The 20,132-nt window shown below is 42.2% G+C and overlaps 1 protein-coding gene across 3 annotated transcripts in view; it reads right to left on the bottom strand.

The window, feature by feature from the left end:
- Positions 1 to 20,132, bottom strand: part of TTBK1 (tau tubulin kinase 1) — a 100,457-nt gene that overhangs the window by 55,183 nt on the left and 25,142 nt on the right. For all 3 annotated transcript variants that reach the window (XM_054290517.1, XM_054290516.1, XM_054290518.1), the window contains 3 exons: positions 9,645 to 9,718; positions 6,699 to 6,839; positions 5,329 to 5,433 (listed from right to left, as the gene is read on the bottom strand). In XM_054290517.1, coding sequence (XP_054146492.1) covers positions 5,329 to 5,433; positions 6,699 to 6,839; positions 9,645 to 9,718 — 320 coding nt within the window. The remainder of the gene's footprint in view (positions 1 to 5,328; positions 5,434 to 6,698; positions 6,840 to 9,644; positions 9,719 to 20,132) is intronic.

The raw sequence follows: 20,132 nt of genomic DNA, 5'->3' as shown, positions 1-20,132 counted from the left end.
AGTAACGAGAACCATAACATAATTTTTGTGACAATTTGTTTTATAACTAACCTGTTCCCATTGAAATTGCATTTCTACTATATATTAAATGTGCAGTGTTTTTAAGACTTAGGTCCATTCTTTTTCCTTTCCCTCATCTCTGAACAAATGTGACTGTGCTGTATTTTCAGCCTATTCTGTGATTACTTTTTTACAATACAAAATTTGAGACAAAAATTATGTTCCCACCCAAGCTAATATAGTAATACAGCTCCACAAATCTGTTATTCTACTCAAAAATGTTCATTTCTTACATAATACTACAGACTTACATGTATTTCAAGTACAAAGCAGGTATAAAGCTACTGGGCTTCTCTGTCTGAGTATCTGGGGTATTAGGATGTAGAAGTTCCTGTCCTCTGTGTTATTTTATAGCTCATTTTCCAGTGGGGGGGGGGGAGGAAAACTACTTATTAGAAAAACATGCCATCATCTCCTCTTCTAATCCCTTACTCACTGCAGCAAAGTTTATTTTTAACACCATGCCCAGACATTTGGAAAACAAATACCTTTTTCTCAATTAGCTGACACATTTCCTCAGCCTTGCTCAGGCTCTTGCGCGCAGGCCGTGTGCTCTGTCCTGCCCACACCATCAGCCATCCCTGTGCCCACTGAGTGCCTCGTGCATGTGCAGCCTCCTCTCCAGCAAGGCACTGCAAACTGCTGCAGTGCAGTCTGAGCCACGAGGAGATGGGGATCTGATCAATGGGCTGCAGCTGACTAAGCTAAAATGAAATGCTGGCTGAGCACAACAGTCCCCTGTCATATCCCGCAACGGGGAGAGAGGCTTCAGGAAAAAAAAAACCACAGCCTTTATTTTCAAATAAATAATTAAGAGCAAGCTGCTAAAGCATTGAATGGTTGCAATTAATATTTGTGGAGGCACAGGGATGTGTTTCTGAAGTCAGGGTATCACAGGCACAATGCCTTCTGTAACTGCACGTGACAAAACAGGCAGAGCCAAGCAAGGATCAAGGAGTTCTCGTCCAAAACCTGACCTACATTAGCACACAAGACCTTCATGACTCAGAACACCTCCATTACATAAGCATATGTTGTTCATCATCTGCATAACAATGTTTGTGTTCATTCCCCCCTTCAAGTTCACATTTTCTTCTCAGCCTCAGCTCTCCGTATCAAACAGATTCTGCTAGTCCAGCTCTCTGCTATAAAAATTAATGCAAGATGAAAAATTTGACTTGTGCACATTCTAAAGAAGAGAATTCTACATATTTAAAGAACACAAAATTTTCTCAGTTTATTCTCCAGCTGCTTAGTTCTGTTGTCTTAGCACTGACTACTGATACTGCTGCATGGCAAAGGTGGGTTGTACAACCATGGTGAATAAAACTGCTCCTGTCTCTGTCTGAGCCACAGCAGAAGGTTGCATCTAGGGGAAAATAAGAGTTAAATCCTTAAACTAGATCACTGCATCCTGCAATATCAAATTTGTTATGAAAGGTCTTGGGATTCTCCGCAAAACAGACTTTTTTGGTGGGAGGGGATAAAGGAAGGGGAGAAAATCAGGAAGGAAAAACTGTTCTCGTTTCTCAGAAGAGTATCCTCAGCAACTGCAAGCACTTACTAACTAGTATTTTACAGACTTTAATAAAATTTCTTTCATTTATTTTCTTGTGCATGTTATAATCACAATCTTTTCAATCCCACTTCATGCAAGTTTGTCATTACTGCCTTCTGAACACTGCTCAGACCTGCAACACCTTCTTTGAAACTGGACAGGTGGCATCCCATGCATCAGCAACTGTTACCTCATCCAGATTTGTACAAAGGCCCTAAAAAGGTGCTGCAGTTTTCATCAGCCTGTTCCATATGGACCACAACAACTGCAGCACTCAGGTAACCTGCCTCCAGCCCTAAGGGAGATGTTTCTGGATATCCTGCAGGTAAGGTCACAGGGAGCTGGGCAGATGTATTCTGTTTCATCTGGCATGTAAAATACTAATTTTTAAAAAGCATAGTGATGGTTCAGAAGGAAAATTTGACACTCTCCTAAAGAACAGAAACAGCAGAAAGGTAACTAGCTGGGGTAGCTCCCTTTCTAATTAGGAAAAGTCTACACAGCTTTTCTAAGGGAAAGCAGCACATCACCAACAGTTTTCTCTGCAGCATTTGTGCATATAGACAAGGGCAAGCTCGTCCATAGAGGAGAGCTGAGTTTTCAAAAACATCAGCCTCTCAAAAGGTCCACACCACAAGAAACTGCACTGCAAAACACATTTCTGTCTCATTTGAGTGGTGTCAACTATAGCTATCCTCTAAAGAGGCAATAAACAAGGAGTTTTGAAATCAGCCAAATTCAGAACATGACTTCCTTTATATCAAAGTTTAACTGTGAGGCTGGTTCTTAATGCTTAACAAAAACTTTGGCATGAAAATTTTGATTTAATTTTCCCTCTATGGCATTTATAAGCAGCACAGTAAACTGATAACTAACAGAGCTGCAGCAGCTGTGACAGCACTTAAAGCAAGGGTGTGAGAGAGCCCAGGATGCTTCCTTACACACCTTCTGGTCTCGACCATCTTCTGCTTCATGGAGCAATGCAAGTTCCTGCAGACTGTTGCCCAGCAGACTTTGTAACATGTGGCAATGGGCAAGCAGCAGAGGGGTGAGACCATTCCTGTGAAAGCAAATCTGTGCCACAACAGCTTCTCTCCAAGGACTGCCATTTGTGCTAATATTAGCATGCCACACAAGGGAGATCAGTTTTGTTTTCCTAGAAGCACAGGACAAATTCAGATTCAGAATAAATCTGGATTTAGTCACGTCAAGGGGGCCATAACTTCACAAATGCTGATCTATCAAGCTCAAGTGTCAAGTATCCATCCTCTGTAGAGATAAAGAGATCAAATCCATAACACTCATCAAAGGCTCAGCAGAGTAACAGCTCCCTTTGTAAAAGCTGCTGGGACAGCCTGTGAAATGATCCCACTTCAAAGCTTTAATCAGTTTCTAGAACGTAAGAAGGCAAGAGGTAAGTTAAAAAAAAAAAAACCCAAAACCCAACAAACCCACAGCATCCTAAAGACCTGGCTCATTATCTGTATTACTAGAAAGTCATTCTGGGTTTTTTTTGAAAAGGTGATAATAAGATTGTGGCTCTGAATTTCAGAGGATATGAAAACAGGTGATGCTTTTATGGTATTATTCATAAAGTATGACAATGCTTCTGAAACTGTAGGAAACTGCAGAGAACCTACGTGAGCAGGAAATTTCTGTTAACAAATTGAATATGACTGAAAGCAACATCCAGACATGCTTCCAAAAAAAGGGAGTGAGGCCCTTCCCTCACATATCTTGTGTATTGTACCTCAGAACCAAACCACAGAAATACCAGGCTCAGGATTTTTCAGATAGAACTGAAAAATGTCTTCTCCATGGATAAATGAACGGAAAGAGAATGGAGAAAAAAGAATTTACCTTACTGGGTTGAAATAATATCTCTTCAGTGAAACAAGTAATAAAGTTCTTATTAAAAAAACCCCAATGCAAAAACACCCCAAAATGTTTCATCTCTCTTGCCTTCACACCATCCATCTCCTTCCTAATCCTCAGTGCATTACTTGGGCAGCAATCACTCTGTGCTTCTCCAGACAAATGCCTTGCTCTGAGAAGTGGGACTCAAAGTGGTATCAGGCAGCAGGGACACAAAAGGACCAAAGAGCCCAGTGACTATTGCACGATGTTAAAAGGCACTGAAGTGAATATTTATGTGTTTTTTCGCTGTATCATTTCTGTCAAAAAGCCTGGCCCCCTGAAGTGTGGTGTGGGAGAACAGGTACATCAGGTATATGAGACTACACCCTGTGTGATCCTCCTATATCCCAAATGAATGGAGACTTTTCACAGGGCCTAGGAGCAAACTAAAAGTGAAATAATTTTAAATTATGGTGAGAAAGGAACAAAATAGAGGATTCAAAAGAAGAGACATGAAGAGAAAAATAAATTTCTTTCATTGTAAAGAAAGAGCAGTGTTTAAATAATGGGACTTGAAATACAGACGTAAAGAATTATTTCATTAAGAAATGAAGGAATTTTGCAGAAAATCAAATACCAGTTTCAAGCTGTAATGGACTTCAATTCTGACTGCAGAAAGAGGAAGGGAATGGGACTATATTTTGTGAAGGGCAATATGGAGAAGGGTTATCCCCAAACTAAAAAGCACTGACAAAGAAGCCCAGTAGTATATAACGTGTGTCTCTCTAAGAATTAGAGGCAGGCACAACCTTTGGAGCTGCTCCCAACTACAAAGAAAAATAAAACTGAAAAGACTTATGAAAGAAGAAAAAAAAAAAAAGAAAAAAACCTCCCCAGCTATACTCATCTAAAGACACAAAATCTGCTCACTGGCCTTTGCTTTCTTCCCACTCCCCCAAAATACCCTTCACTACAGAGTCTCTGTGTTTAGCTAGCACATTATCAACACTTTCCAGAACAACAATTATCTTGCAGGTGGAAAAAGTGTGCAGATCCAAAGCTGCAATCCTAGGATGATAAACAGAGATATTGTATCAGCACTCTCTGCTTGCACTGTGTTCTGAAATAAATCTAGGAATTCTCTGACAGATCCTAGAATATTTGAAGCTTTACACATCCTTATGAGTGACCCCAGATAACACCATGCTGGTAAAAGAACTGAAGATAAAACCCATATTACACAGCACAAGTCATGCCCCCTGCCCTTACCTCCCCTCCAGGCAGGCACACTGAAATATCCCTGCTAGGAAATCTGGATAGGGGCAGTAGACATAAAACCAAAGCCAGGAAGGGTGAGAACAGCATCACAGTAAGCTCAGCCCCAGAGATCAGGTCAGCTTTTAACTTCTAGCACACTTTTTCATCAAAAGCTTTAAGAACACACCAACCTGTTTCTCCAGACCACAGAGAACTGAACCAGACCAGTCCCCTGGGGCTACAAAAGTTACATGGCCAGCAGTGGGCTCACCCTCTTTGTTAGTCCATATTGTACTCAGTAAGTATTGCAAGCCTGTGGAAAACATGATTATCCTAAAGGAAATAAAACAAAAGAAAAAAAAAAGAAAAAAAAAAAAAAAAAAAAAAAAAAGAAAAAGCCACACATCTTTTAAGACAAGATCTACCATCCCTTCTCAGATCCCCAACTCAGCTGAAGTCACTGCTTCTCACCTTGCAGAAAATGCAGCGCAATATAACGACCACGCACAACAGCAACAAAACAAACAGAACCACAAAACCTTTCCATTCCTAATCAGTGGCAGAAATGGAAAAAACACTGCCTGAAATGTACTTACTGGTCGAACTTCCCCAGTGGTGTTGGTGTACTGGCGGGCCAGCCCAAAGTCTAACATGTAGCACTTCCTGTACGTTGAAGGTAACCGGCCCATGGCAAAGTTGGACTGGACAAAGAAGGAAAGAAAAGTCAAACTGAAGCCAGCAGCTTGGGTAGGAGTGGCCATTTGTTAGCAAAATTCCATCATGCAGCTCCACATGCCTCTGGTGGAAACGAGTCAAAGAGATTCATTTTAAGATGCACCTTAAACATCATGATTGGAGAATCACTGCCTTGATAAGAAGTTTGCTTTGCAGATGAGAGACTGAGTAGTCTCAAAATTGCTAAAATTCACACTAGGTTAGCTATATTTCTGCTGCTCTGACAAAGAGCTACATTTAACACCACTAGTTCTGCAGTGAGAACTCCATGATTTGCATAACAGGCTGGAGTTCTTGTAGGCAAATGCTTCTGTTCATAGTTCAGCTGCTAGCATGAATTATTCTGCCCTAACTCCCAGAATCTCAATTTACTGCACTTCACTGCCAAGATCTATCTGAACATTGAGGCATATAGAAAACACCAGGCTTGGTTCTCAGTAAATAAACCAATAACAAGCAAACGGAGCTTTTCCTTTTTTTAACCTCAATCCTAAAGTTCTATCCTTTACCATAATGGGTGGCTGCTAAAGGATTTGTGGCCAATCACATCAGTGACTGTTTTTCAGCTGAATCCAGTCAGCCAAAAGCAGCTGATTTTAAAAGGAGCAAATGACTTTGCTAGAAGGAAGTTGGTCATAGGTATGGCACAGCAACAAGCGTCCAGGTCAAGTAGTGAAGAGCTGTAGGAAGTAGACTTCTACAATGAGACCTGGAATTACTGTGCTTTGCCTAGGCAGATGACCAACAATGTGACTGTGTTTCTGACACTGGAAACTGTGCTCCAATTCTTCTGGCAATCACTCATGTAGGATTAAGAGCATGATTTAGCTAAGTCAAATACATGAATTAACATTTATTCGAGTGATGCGTCACAGAACAAGACTTCCTTTCTGAACAACTTTTACAGAGATAATTGGCTGGGTTCCAAAGGGCCATTCAGAACTAGACTGCTTCATCATGGGATCCTGACTGGTGCAAGTAGGACTGCCAGCTACCAACCCACCACGGAGCAGCCTCTGCCAATAAAAGCTGGTTTTCCATGCACCTAAAAGAAGGACAATACAATATCACTATTCTGTACCTATGGAAAATACCAAACATGTCAGACAGTGGAAGTGTGCAAGGAAACCTAAATGTATCTGCTGAGACTTGCCCATACTCATGGTGTCTTTATTGACTCAAGCAGAACAGGCAGACATAAAACCAAAGGAAAATTTCCAAAACAACATACAGGCTTGATGTCCCGATGCAGGAACCCCACAGAGTGAATGGCTTCTATTGACTCCAGAATCTGTTTGCCCAGTCGCAGCGTTGTGCTCAGTGTGAAAGTCCCCCGAGGCTGACTCCTTCTGAGATCTGCAAGATTTCTGCCCTGAAACAGTCAATAGAACACTTAAACCACCACAGGAAAGCAGAGCCTTTCACAGCTGTGAGTTCTAACTTGCAACACCAAAAAAGCAGACATGCTACCCAGAGAGGAGCTCATGCCATATCTGCTTTATTTCTTGTAAGATCTTCCAGTAGTTAATTTTAGTTTTTAAGTGATGCATTTGCTGATAAGAAGATACCAGACTGTTATCTTGAGAAGTCAGCTGGTCACTATTTGCACATTAGGCACAGCATGGACAGCAGTGCCTCAGACTGGAGAGACCAGCATCTCCTCACTGTTAAACCCAGACCATACAGAAGCTGATTTCAGCACAACCTCGGGCTGCTCTCTGAGCCTTCTAAAGATTTAAGCAGTACAAATTCCATCAGCAGGTTGTGGTGCTGCAGTTTCATCAAAAGCTTCCTAGCACACATTGTCTGGTTCAAGCTCAAGCCAGCATTGTTGTGGCAGCACTACGATGGGGAAAGTTGTTTATCAGTAAAATCATAACCAAAATCAGGAGAGGAGGATTTTTCCACTGACTTAATGCTTATCAAAACAAATTGCTAATCTACCTCCAGTTAATTAAATTTCTGAGGAAAAACAAAAGGGCTACCAGCTATGCATGAAATTCAAGACAGTTTAGGAAAGAAAAAGGAAAAAATGACAGAGTAAATGCAAGAAAATATCCCAGTGTTATTTGATGTCTGTCATCTCAGTTTTGTCTGTACCTCTTTAGCTTTGTAAAGAGAAGCTACTAAAATGACTGTATTCCATGGCAGAGTGCTCTTGTAACCCACAGAACTAATGCATTTACCAACTCATTAGAAACACTAGGAACAAGAGCCTGCTGTTTCAGAGAACATTCACAAGGAATAAAAGCTATAGGGACATGCTGTTCATTGCTATGCTTTAGAATCTCTTGATTCTGCTTCTGCAAAACATATACAGAACACATCTAGCATCTAGAGAAGACATATGCTTGTAATACAAGTCCACATGAATTCAAGCAAAATTCCCAACAGCAAATATATAAAAAAAATCCAAACAGCTGAGAAGAAAACTGAGATTGCTCTCCAAATGCCATCTCTTCATCCACTTGTTTCCAGTTCTGAAGTTAGGTACAGACATCAAGGTGCTAGCTGGCTCATGTAGCATATGACAAGTCTCCCAAATTGTTTTGAGCCATGTTTCACTTCAGGCTCTGGACCCTTGAAGAATCACACCTGACACAGGCCAGCTCATAGATACAGCCAAGCCACAGCAGTCCACCCAGGTTTGCTCCTTAACATGAACAAAATCAAACTAAACCACCTCTCTAGTGCTTATCTTCTTGAATTTCTGCGACACTTTACTAGAGGCAGCACAGCTTTGTCATTGCTGTTCTGAAACATCCAAGTTACTGAACTGACAGCAGATCTTGCTTTCCACTGTAAAGCTGCTCCCTGAACACCAGTTCTCTTATCCAATGGTAACATTTAAAGCAAGGCTCATTTTTTAAGGTTGCACGCTGAAATGCGCTGTAAGTTTCCCCAGCTGCTATTGTCACCAGGAAAACACACAAAATGAGCATTATTTTCCAAATAAACACTGTCAGGCTGATTATGGAACAGTGCAGATGCAATGAGTTGCAAAGCTTGAGAGTGGAAGCCTCAGTCCTGGTGACTGAAGGGAGAATTGCAGTACACAACATTCAGAGTGACACGTGATAAACCATATCTCAGCAGGTCTTGAAGTTGAAGGAGAATTTTAGCCTGAACAGTGATGGTGCAGAACTAGCTAATGCCTTATGTATCAACATCTTCATCTGCAAATAATGAAATTATTTTTAGCTCTGCCTACTCTACAAGCTCGGTTACATAGTCAAGAACAAACTGGAAAGTAAGAGAATCCATGCAGAGAAATTTCTTTCCAAGATAAAATCTCTTTTATCAGGCTTGGTAAGGACAAGATTGGGAGGGGAGAAGCCTTGTTCTTCCATGAGCTCCAGGCTAGCCCTTTCATGAATCATATTCATGCCCACACTGCAGCAGCAGCAGTAGACAGGGTTGTTTAGAAAGTAAAGGATTTTTTCTATCCATAACAGCAGTTGGGATGCCAATGGTGCATAAAAGGCAAAATCAAGCACCAGGAGTTTACTGTTTTCATACAACTGTCCTGCAAAGCAGAACTACAAAAGAATCACAAGTTTATTTTAAAGAAATACTGGGATTTGCTGGTACCTGTTTTGCTTCACCTACTGCCCAGCAGTGCAGTCACCATGTGGTAGCTACCCAAGTACTTGCCCTTATTGACTTGATATCAGCAGTGTTGAAACAGGAGGAAACACTTCCACAGCAGAATGCTGAGCTTGGGAGAGACAGAGGAGCCAGAGATCACGGCCTTTCACAGAGAAACTGTGCTGCTGCTGTGACACCATGGCTCACTCTGAGCTCTGACACAAGGCATATTTTGAATGCTGCACCACAGATCAGCAGGAGGTGTTCCAAAGAGCTGCCACTGCTGCACAATGCTGTGGGTTGCTCCTGTGAGCATTCTGAATTGAAGTGCTTTCCCCAGAAAATTGTCAGAAAGCCATCTTGAACAGAAAAGCAGAGCTATGAAATATTTTAGCACATCTTGATGACTGGAGCCATCCCAAGGGATATCAAGAGCAGCACCAGCCTTTCTCACTCTTTTTCATTCCACCCTCTTTCTGTGTACAACCAAGTCTTTACACCAGTGCTTGGCCTTATTCTCTCAGTGTAAATCCTTCCCAGTGATGCCATCTCTATTGGACAGATGGGAGAGGCAGAGGACAGAACTCACCTGAAGCTGCATGACCACATAATTGAACTTTTCATTTCTTCCACAGCCAATAAATCTGCAAACATGATCCTTCCCTGAAAAGAAACAGAAATGAACACAAGATAACAACCCTGTGATCATGATGTTTAGAGAAATGGTTTCTGATTCAAGGCTGGTACCCATAAAATAGTATCAGGTAAGGAGTTATGCATAAAAAAACTGAGCTCAGCTCATTACACCAACTTTACTCAGTACTTGTACACACCACCACCACACTTACCTACTAGCACTGCTTACCCTGAAACAGCTAATCTAATGCTACCTCAACATGAGCAAACCCTGATTTTTATAGTCAGAGACAACTGAAAAACAAAGATGTTTATGGGAATAATCCACTGAAACATAAAAGCAATTTTATTTTAAAATGCCCAGAGGGAAGAGCCAAGTGTTCCTACCCGGATATAATCTGGGGATTCTGGAGATTCTGGAACACCAGCACGGCTTCTCCACTGGATTTCCCAGAGGAACAGCAGCTGCCTCTTCTTCCACTGGATCTTCAGAGGAAGACTGCACCTTTCTACAGGATCTTTGCTCCAACAGAACCACATCTGACACTGCAGGAGGGCTGAGCCACAATTCCAACTGGATTGTTACCAACCTGACCCACAGGGTGTCAGGTCATATTCTCACTCTGTCAGTGTTGGTTTGGTTTACTACATTGTTTATTTTATCTTTTTATTTTCTTCCCTAATAAAGAATTGTTATTCCTGCTCCCATATTTTTGCTGGAGAGCCCCTTAATTTCAAATTTATAGCAATTCAGAGGGAGGGGGTTTACATTTTCCATTTCAGGGGTGGCTCCTGCCTTCCTTAGCAGACACCTGTCTTTCCAAACTAAGATACCATGCTGTGCCTGATGCCCTCAGGACAGGGTTGTCCCTCCTGGCTCCCAGGGCACTGCTGACCCATGTTCAACGTGCCATTGACCAGGATCCCCAGGCCCCTTTCCATGGCACTGCTTTCCAGCATTCCATTCCCCAGTCTGTACATTCAGGGTTGCCCCAGCTGTTTTTCAATGCCTCCTGGAATCATCTGCTCAGTAACTTCACCAGGCACTAAAGGGACACTGACAGGCCTGTCGTTTCTGGGGTCCTCCTTCTTTCCCTTCCTGAAAATCAGGACAACACTCACCAGCTTCCAGTCAGCTGGGACCTCTCTGGATTCCCAAGACCACTCAAAAATCATGGAGAGAGGCTTTGCAATGACATCAGCCAGCTCTTTGAGGATTCTTGGCTGAATTCCTTCAAGCCTCACAGATTTGTAGGGACCCAGCTGGAGCAGCAGACTCTGCACAATTTCAGTGTCAGCTGGGAATTGATCATTCTCACAAGCAAGATCCTCCAAGCTCAGGGCACTGAGACCCCCCTTGGTCCATCAGCCATGTTGAAGACAGAGGCAAAGAATGTGTTAAACACCTCTGCCTTGTCCCTGTCTCTGTGAGGTGACCATCCCCATCCTGCAGGGGACAATGAAAAGGAGTTTTTTCAAATATCTCAATGGAAATAGGCAGTGTAGAAATAACATCAGCTGCCTGTCAGTGTGAAGGGACCCTCAGAGCCAGAGTTGTCACTACAGAGACAACACATCTGGGCAACCTCAGAAAGAATCAGTTCTGTTTCTTTAGGATCTCATGACACTCCTGTGCTTCAGCAAACTGGCCACCCACACAGGGGGCAGAGAGGATGGACAGGAGCAAGCCCACACTCATCCCAGCCATGATTCACAGATTTACAGAGTCCCACTTTGCTTTGTTCGCCTTTCAGAGCACCAGGGGATGGATACTGAGGCAAAAGCCAAAACACAGTGACTGTTTCTAGTGACAATGAGAGCTATTGTGTGGTGAAAAGGGTAAATTACTCATTTTTTTTTAAACTTGCTTTTATTTTTTTTAATAATTGCAAAGCATGGACACCACATGCTTTTTGTTGCTGCAAAACTACAGACAAGCATTAAAAAGCAAGGGAGAACCTGCCCACCTAAATCACTAATTTCAGTGAAACCAGAGGGGTAGTGTCCAGTGGTATGACTTAAGAAACATCCTTGCTAATTTCTAAAAATTCTTTTAAATCCGTTTCCTCCATAACACCACTATTTTCTAGATCACAACATTTTACAGAAAGAAAAAACATTTTAGTTTTTATTATTTTTGAGAATTTTTTGCTTGTTTAGGATGACAACGTGTTTCTGCTTACTACAATTTTTGAAAATGATGGACTGACAGTTCTCGATTCCACTGCATCCCCAAACTGACATGATTTTATACTGAATCCTCCTTTCCAGTCTAAAACAGGCTCAAACCTGACCAAGGTTGGTCTTGGGAATTTAGGCTCTGCCTGGAACAGGTCTGCCATGCACTGCCTTGCAACACAAGCAACACCAGGGAAACAGAAGCAAGGAGGTGAAGGGAAACTGTGCCCATTTCTGCATGAAACAAAAAGAATATAACAGAGTGTAGGAAAGGCAGGCCACATTTAGAAGTGCTGCATGTACGGCCAGCCAGCCCTACAGGTGGGATCAATGCCTGCAGCACCAAACCCTCTGGGTTCCAGAGCCTTTCACTCATTTTTCATCTAAAGGAGGCACCAGATTACAACTGTTTGCTCTCCTGGAGCAGCTCATGCCATGCTGAAGCAGCAGATGGAGGCTGACAGTCAGGTGTGATTTTGGGATTCCTGCTGCTCAGTCCTGAGGCTGAGCAGAATTGTGAAGCACACAAGAACAATCATGTGTAATTGCCTCCTGTGCAGACAGGATGCTGGAATTGTCATTCCATCCATAAATTCCCTTTAAGGCAGCAGGAAATAGCCTCTCTTCTCACACATGCCCTCCTCGAGCATGGAGATCATAGAAGAGAGCAGCAATGCATATTTGAACCCAGAAAAGAAAGAAGGGAGGGGAGGAATGTATTTTTTTCCCAAGGTATACTTGGTATGGGAAGCATCACAACCATTTTACTGCTAGACTGCTCTGCTCAACAACCACCCAGATATCCCAGAGGGTCACAAGTTATACCATAGAAAATATGCTCTGTATCTGCTTTTGTTTGTTACTAAAACAAAGCAAAAACCAGGGCAATAGATTATAGAGAGTTTTGGCCAGTTCATTACCTAACATTGGTGGAATACATCAGCCCAATGTTCATAAGCACTGACTTGAGAAAAGTTTCAGAGTGTTTTATTTTGTTCACAAGCATTTAGTTAAGGCAAAATTTTAATATTCAGCCATAAAAAAAATATTCTTTCTACTGCAGTCTTTTAACTACAATGAATATAATAATGTCCCATATAATATGGGGTAAGAAAGATTTCAGTCACTGAAATGGTCTTCACCATCCTTTTTCTGAAGAAACTTAAAAATGACAGTCAATAATTATGTTCTCATGTATAAGAACCCCTTCAATCCTTGGAGAGATATTCATCACCTTGTAGAGATATGATTAAAGTCCCCATTTGAATACTTTAAAATTTTCATTACATGAAAAGCTTTCATTACACAGCCCCTAAAAGAACCTAAATTATGATCCTTTTTTGAGTCTATTTTTTCACAAGGATCAATTTCAAACTGGTGGGCACCAATATTCATTCCAATCTTCTACTCATTTAAGTTCTTAAATATCCCTAATATATTTTCAATGCAGCAATGAAACGAATCAAATAAATACTAAGAAGGAAATACGTGACATTATTGTTGCAACTTGAAGTTGGTGTTTTTTGTAAGAGACTCCATATTTCCTGTGTTTTCATCAGAAAACCAGTAACTACTCTTCTCCACAAAGAAGTTAAAAAAATGTAATCTTTTAATTTTATGCTAAAATTCTGTGATTCGCCTCCATGGAGTAGCTGTCTCATTCCCATCAGTTCGCCCAAAACACTGAAGTAACTTCTGCTGCATGAATTATAAATCTCATAGCAATTGTTACTCTCATTACTGTTACCTTACCAATTCTTGCATTTTCTCCTGCACAATGCCAACATCACGAGTTCAGCAGGGCCACCAGGATGGTGGCAAGGAAAGGAAAATGTAACAGATTAAATTAACAGAACGTGCCAGAGAACTGGGTTTGTTCAGCCTTTAGGAAGGCAGCAGAAGGGAAACTCTCTGCTGGTCCAACGCAAGAGTGCCAAGAAGATGGAGCCTGACTTTCCTCAGAGCTTGTCCTGGTTTTGTGTGGGCTGGAGTTCATTTTACTCCTGGTAGCTGTTACAGTGCTGTGTTGTATTTAGGATGAGAACAGTGTTGGTAACACATGAGTGTTTAATTTAGGTTGTTGCATATCAGTCTCTACCCTAAGTCAAGAACTTTTCATTGTTCCCCTGTTCTGCCAGTCAGGAGCTGCACAAGAAGCCAGGAGGGAGCTGTGAGAGGCTGGAAAGGTTGATGTCTCAAGATATTTTAGGGTGCACGTGTGTGGGGCAGGGCAGGTTGGGCCTTGGCCTGGCAGTGCACCCCTAGAGCCAGTACCCAAGCCTGACAGAGCTGCCCATTGTCACACTGGAGAAGATGCCCCACATCCCACCCCTGGAGCCCCTGACCCAGCTCCTGAGTGGCCAAGTGACCAGAAGTCACACCTGGGAGAAGGGCCCAGGAAGGCCAAGAGCTATTTAAGGCCAAATATGTGGCAAGAACATGTCCTGACCTCCTCTTGGAGTTTCTATCAGCTGAACGTTGGTGGAACCCAGGAGTTGGCAGCTGTATGTGTCCTTCTCTGTATAATTTCTGTCCTTCTCCTTCTTCTAATTCCCTCTTTTTCAGTAACTTAAAAGCAAATGGGCTTCGAGTTTGTGAAGTTGAGTGGGCTACGTCAATGCTTTGAGAAGTGTTTTGTGTTGGTTGAATGCTGCTCCCAGCCTTTTGCCAAAGTTCTCTGATTTTCTAAAGCTACCAGTAAAGCTGTTTTGTTGTTTGGACCTCTTGAGAAGATCTTGTTGGTGTTTCTCCTGTGTGTCTAAATGAACAACCTTAAGTCCTGTTAAAAGCTTCATTGAGAGAGTTTTTTAGGGCCTTGCAGGAGCACAGCTGGAACAGCTGACCTGAATGGGCCAAAGGGATCTTGCTTACCATGGGATGTAAGCAAAACTGGGGCTGATTCACCAGGAGCCACTGCTTGGGAATGTGCTGGGCATTGCTCAGAGGGTGGTGCATCACTTGTACTTCCTGGGTTTTATTCCTCCCTTTCATTTTCATATCTCCCTTTTCATCACTACTGTTATTGTTCTTATTTCAATTAATAAACTGCTCTTATCTCAGCCCATGGGTTTGATATTTTTGCCCTCCTCCCCATCCCATGGGGGCACTGAGTCAGCAGCTGTGTGGCACTTAGTGCCAGCCAGGGTTAATCCATGAGAGAGACACACAGAGAGGCACTACTGGCCATGAGCTGCAATATGGGAAGCTCCTATTAAATGCTATTTCTTTATTCCTCCATGAGGATGGTGAAACCCTGGAACAGGGGCCCAAAGAGGCTGTGGGATTCAAAACTTCACTGACAAAAGGCCAGAGCAACCAGATAAATTTCTTTTCTGCCTGTGAGCCTAAATTTTCTCCTGGATCTGTGTCACATACTGGGAAAAGCCCAAGTGCTTAGGTCACTAACCATAACATAAACTGAGCACTTGGCCCTGCTGGGGTCTCTGTGATATGCACAGCAATGGACATGAGGTTGTACAACTGCTTTCACTTGTATTTGGAAAGCTGCAGTTGTTTCTCAATGCTCTATATTATAGTGTACATTTTACGACCATCCTCTTCTTTATTTGCCTGTCAGTGTCAGGTTTATCAGCTTATCACAGGTTTTGTATTGTGGGGATATTGAATTCACTTCTGTGCAAATATTGTAAAGAAATGGAGGACTCACCAGGACTGGAAAATGAAATGAGAGTTATTTTCATCATCTAACTTTACTTGGAAATGCTGCCTTTAACTTGGCAGAGCTGGCTCACATAGACTTCTTTCCTCTGCAGTTACCAATTTCATCTCTGGCCAGACAAGCCAGCCAGACTTCAGGGACTTGTCAACTCAGCTGGACAAAGGAGTTTTGAACATGAAAGAAGACAAATTCTCTGCTGGAAGTAAGACTTAAATAACTACATCACTCAACAGTAATCAGCTAGGATTTAACCAACTGGATTAAGCTTGCTAGTGCTTCTGCAAGAAATCAATGAACTAATGGGCACAAACCCAAAAGGTTGGTCATTGTCCCCTAATCAATTAAAGGTAAAACTACTTGACCTTGCAAAATTACCAACTAGAGGAATTAAAGGTAAAACTATTTGACCTTACACAATTACCAACTAGAGGAAACTTAATTTCCTCTAGTTGTTTCCCTAAACCAAATTATCAGTACTTGAAGAGGAGTACTGATAATAGATCCCACACAGATCAGGGCACAATACTACTGGAGCAAAAATTCAACAACATCTCAAAAAAATGTGGTTTAAATCCTGTTTCAGCCCTGCCATGACCTTCCCCCACCCAATGGCACCATAGCATAAAAATCATGTGTAACAAATGCCAGTTCATTCAAACAACTTCCACATGGAAAAATGCAGTGATAGGAAGAAAGGCTGAAGTTACAGCAAGTCTGACAATTTACTCTGCTTTCTAGTCTTTGCAGAGAGCTTGCTTACATCCACCTAGAAAAATATTGTAGAAACATATAAACTGTGTCTATAAAAGTAAAAGAAACGGAATCACAGAGCATTAAGGCAGCACTTTAACACAAAAATCTCACACGTAATAAGAACAAAAACCCCTAGGACCAGCAAGTAAGAAAAGCAACGTTCCTCTTCTTCCATTATTTTGCTAGGAAACTCTTATCTGTCCAACCCCAGCAATAAAGAGGGAACAAGCAGTACAGGATCTGCTGTAACAAATTCAGGTACTCAGAAACTACACTGCCTGTGACCAGGCTGCATCTTGCACAACTACTCAATATGCAGAAGATCTCTGCACTGCAGAATAATATTAATCAGAGTCCTACACAATGGAACTGGTTTCACTGAAAAGAAGGCATTTACAAAGAAAACAACACACTGAAGGGAGCTTAGCAATATCTGGCAGCCAAGGGAGATCAAAAGCAAATACTCAGGGCCTTGTAACCTCACACCAGGGCAACACTGCCACTGCAGATGAACAGAAAACATTGCTCAGCACAAAAATAATCTGGCCATTTTAAATTACAGCCTGCTAGGCTGCTCCAAAGAGGATCTCAGCCGAGGGGACTGAATGTTGTGGCCAAATTTAGAGAGCCTATGGACCAGAAGATATACAAACTGCACTCCTTGTGACAGATCCTTGTGCAGCACTGCTTTGGTCTCACAGGTCCCCAGGGTGCTCCCAGAGACACCCACCAAGAAGTGGGTAAGGACAGGGAGAATGCCTTTGAATTCAAAGCATGTGCTTCTGAGCCTCACACAGCCCCAGCTGAGCATCTAGAGAGAACACAATTCGTGGTTTGGCCCCTAAGATACTTTCCAAATCTCTCTCTGCAGCAGCCCACTGGATTTAATCAGGGATACTGGTTTAGAAGTTCTGCAATTAAGGTTTCTGTCAGAAAGGCACACTGACAGGGACAGCCCAAGCCAAGCACCTCAAAAGCTATGCCAGAGCTGGTCTCACAGAGATGTGGCATTTTGATTAACCTCAAAGATCTCATAGATAGGAAACTGAGTCTGGGTAGTACTGATGCTCCTTTGCCACCTGAATATTGCTCCACAGTAAATCCAGCATTGGGAAAAAAATCACAGAGAGAGCAGGCAGATCACTGTCCATTTGTATTTCAAAGGGTTAGAAAATAATTGAGGAGATGGAAAAACATCTGCTCATCCAGATGTGATAGTACTCTCCCTTCCATATGTTCAATGATAGGAACCATCACATTTTTTCTCCTCATGATTCAAAAAACCAGGAGCCTCAGAGTCCTGGTTTACAGAAGCAATGAGCTTTTAAAGAAAGCCCCCATACTACCTTAAATCATCCCAGCCACCACGTGTCGGTGCTCCCAGAGTGGCTTTGGGTCATGTAAGGTTTTCTCTGAGCAAACAGACCATGAATTTCTATTTCAGGAGCATACCTAGTCCCCAAACCCTACATGAGAGGCCAAACCAACAAATGCACCCTCAGACAGGAGGGCAGATTAGAACTAACCCAATGCAAAATCCCAATAAATCCATGAATTTTATAGCGTAAAATCCCCAAGCCATATCTGCTGGAGATGTATAGGCATGAGCAACTGCTGCTCCCCACTGCTCACTAACAGAGACATTGCTTCAGAGGCTGGAACACAGAAAATCCAGCCAAAGCTGTTTTTGCTCTGTGGATATTCAAGTAACTCCTTCACTTAGCCATACAGATCTTATTTCCATTTACTTTTAAATTAATGTGATCCAAAGGCTTCTCTACACAGCAAAACACTGGCAGGTCCAACTGCACCAGCAAGTTCCTCTGATGGAGAGAATCTGCAGGAAGAGTTTTGTCACTGCAGCTTAGGCTTGGTTTCAAAGTGCTTGACTGCAAAGTAGAAAATCCCATTATGTTAAAATTGTGTGCAAATGGTACAATCACACACACACCTCACTTAAAGATAGATTTACAGTAGTGGTTAAGGGAATAAAATGAGGGCTTGGCACAAAAATGGTATTCTGACAGAGAAGCTGTATTCATGCACAAATTCACTGTGCAGATGTGCCCTAACTGTCCCTGAAACAGTTTCAGAATTTGTTATTGGTAAGATTTTCAACCCTAGTAGTGTAATTCTCTACTAGCTTCTCTAGGAGCAACAAGACAATGTAAGGCAAATACTGCTCCACAAGGATTAAAATAAAAAGCTATCTTGTGGTGCCCTGATTAGAATTGGATCTGAATTGATTATAAATTGGAATTTATTAGAAATTAGATAGAGTAGCACCAGACAGAATGTCCTGAGTCCTGCAAGTCCAGCCTGGACAAGGAAATATTCTACAGCAACTTTGTGGGACCAGGTTTTGATTTTGACTAATAAAGTCTGTGGAAGGCAAGAAAAAGACACAAATGCTGCTAAAAACTTCTTGGGTACAGGTGCAACAACAGGAAACTGAGAGCTTCAGCTTGTCACCTGCTGGAACAAGAAACTCCATAAGCTCACTTCTCAATTGTGTTTCACCCAAAGCACAAAAGGGCACCATTGATGGTGTCTCACAGACCCAAGACAGTGAACAGATTTGGAAGTTTGGTCAGAAGACAACTTATGATCCTTGCAAGTAAGAAAGAATTTTGCCTTTGGGAAACATATTAATATCTAAACAGATGCAGAAAATTCACTATACATCCAGAAAATACAAATCAAGTATGAGCAGAACAAAATGACTCTACAGAGCAGGTGAGAGATGCTGACATGGCAGTGATCTCACACAGCCAAGCTCAGGTATCTCAGAGCCATCTGTGGTGGAAGAGACCTGTTGAGATCATCCAGTCCATGCCTCTGCTCAAGCAGAGACAGCTAGAGCAGGTTGTCCATGCCCACATCCAGCTGGGTTTTCAGTTTCTCCAACCATCTCTCTGCGTAACCTTCTCCAGCACATGATCACCCTCAGAGCAGGAAACTACACATGGTGTTTATCAGAAGGTTCAGAGACTCTTCTAGAAGAGTCATTGCCTGACTAGTGCAGGAAAGACATTGTGAGGGACCTACCTGGAGCTGAGTTCCCTGATTAAATCTGGGTATTTGGTACAAATGTGGCTATTCCACAAACTGTCCCAGAAATCCTAACTGCTGGCGACAGCCTGCAGTCCACACCAACCAGGAGCTGCTGCTCTCACAGGTCAGGCTGTGCCCAAACCAGGTCTGCAGTATGGCCCAATGGCCAACCTTCTCTATCCCAAACTCTGCTGAACTCCAGCAACTTGTAAGATTCTGATCACAAGCTCTGGAAGGAGCAGCAGCTCATTCATTAGTCCCTTAAGGTTGGTGTGACGCCTAAATAGGAAACAATAAAGCTGCACTGTTTAAGAGGGACAGAAATTCAATTCTACCAGAAAAGTACAGAGGAATTTTAGACAATATTGTTCCCTTGCTTTTCATCTGGAAATCCATTAATTGATTGTATCACCTATGGCAATACCAAAAACTTACTCTACCCACCAACTGTTGGGAAAAGGCAGTATCTCCCTTCCTGAAATGTTTCTCACCTCTTTGCAACACTCATAGTGAAAACACACACAATACGTGATTCCCCATGCTCTCAACCCAATTTCTTATTTTAACTTTATCATTTATTTCAGTAAAGCATTTGGGGATTAACCTTCAACCAAAAAAAGCTAAATTCCTCACAGAACAGCTTGATTTGTAAAGAACATGGCTGCAGTAATGTGTCATTCTTACACAGGATAGCTGATGCACGGCCAATTCTGCTTCTTCTGTCTTTTCTGTCCTTTTCTTGAATATTTACTAACTGCTTTGCCAAGGGGCTTTTTC

The sequence above is a fragment of the Melozone crissalis genome, unplaced genomic scaffold (assembly GCF_028551555.1).
Source record: "Melozone crissalis strain CALT ecotype California unplaced genomic scaffold, PUWL_Pcris_2 ptg000081l_1, whole genome shotgun sequence".
NCBI classification, from domain to species: Eukaryota; Metazoa; Chordata; class Aves; order Passeriformes; family Passerellidae; genus Melozone; species Melozone crissalis.
The sequence above is the reverse complement of the archived record's forward strand: the minus strand, read 5'-3'. Positions and strand labels throughout refer to the sequence as shown.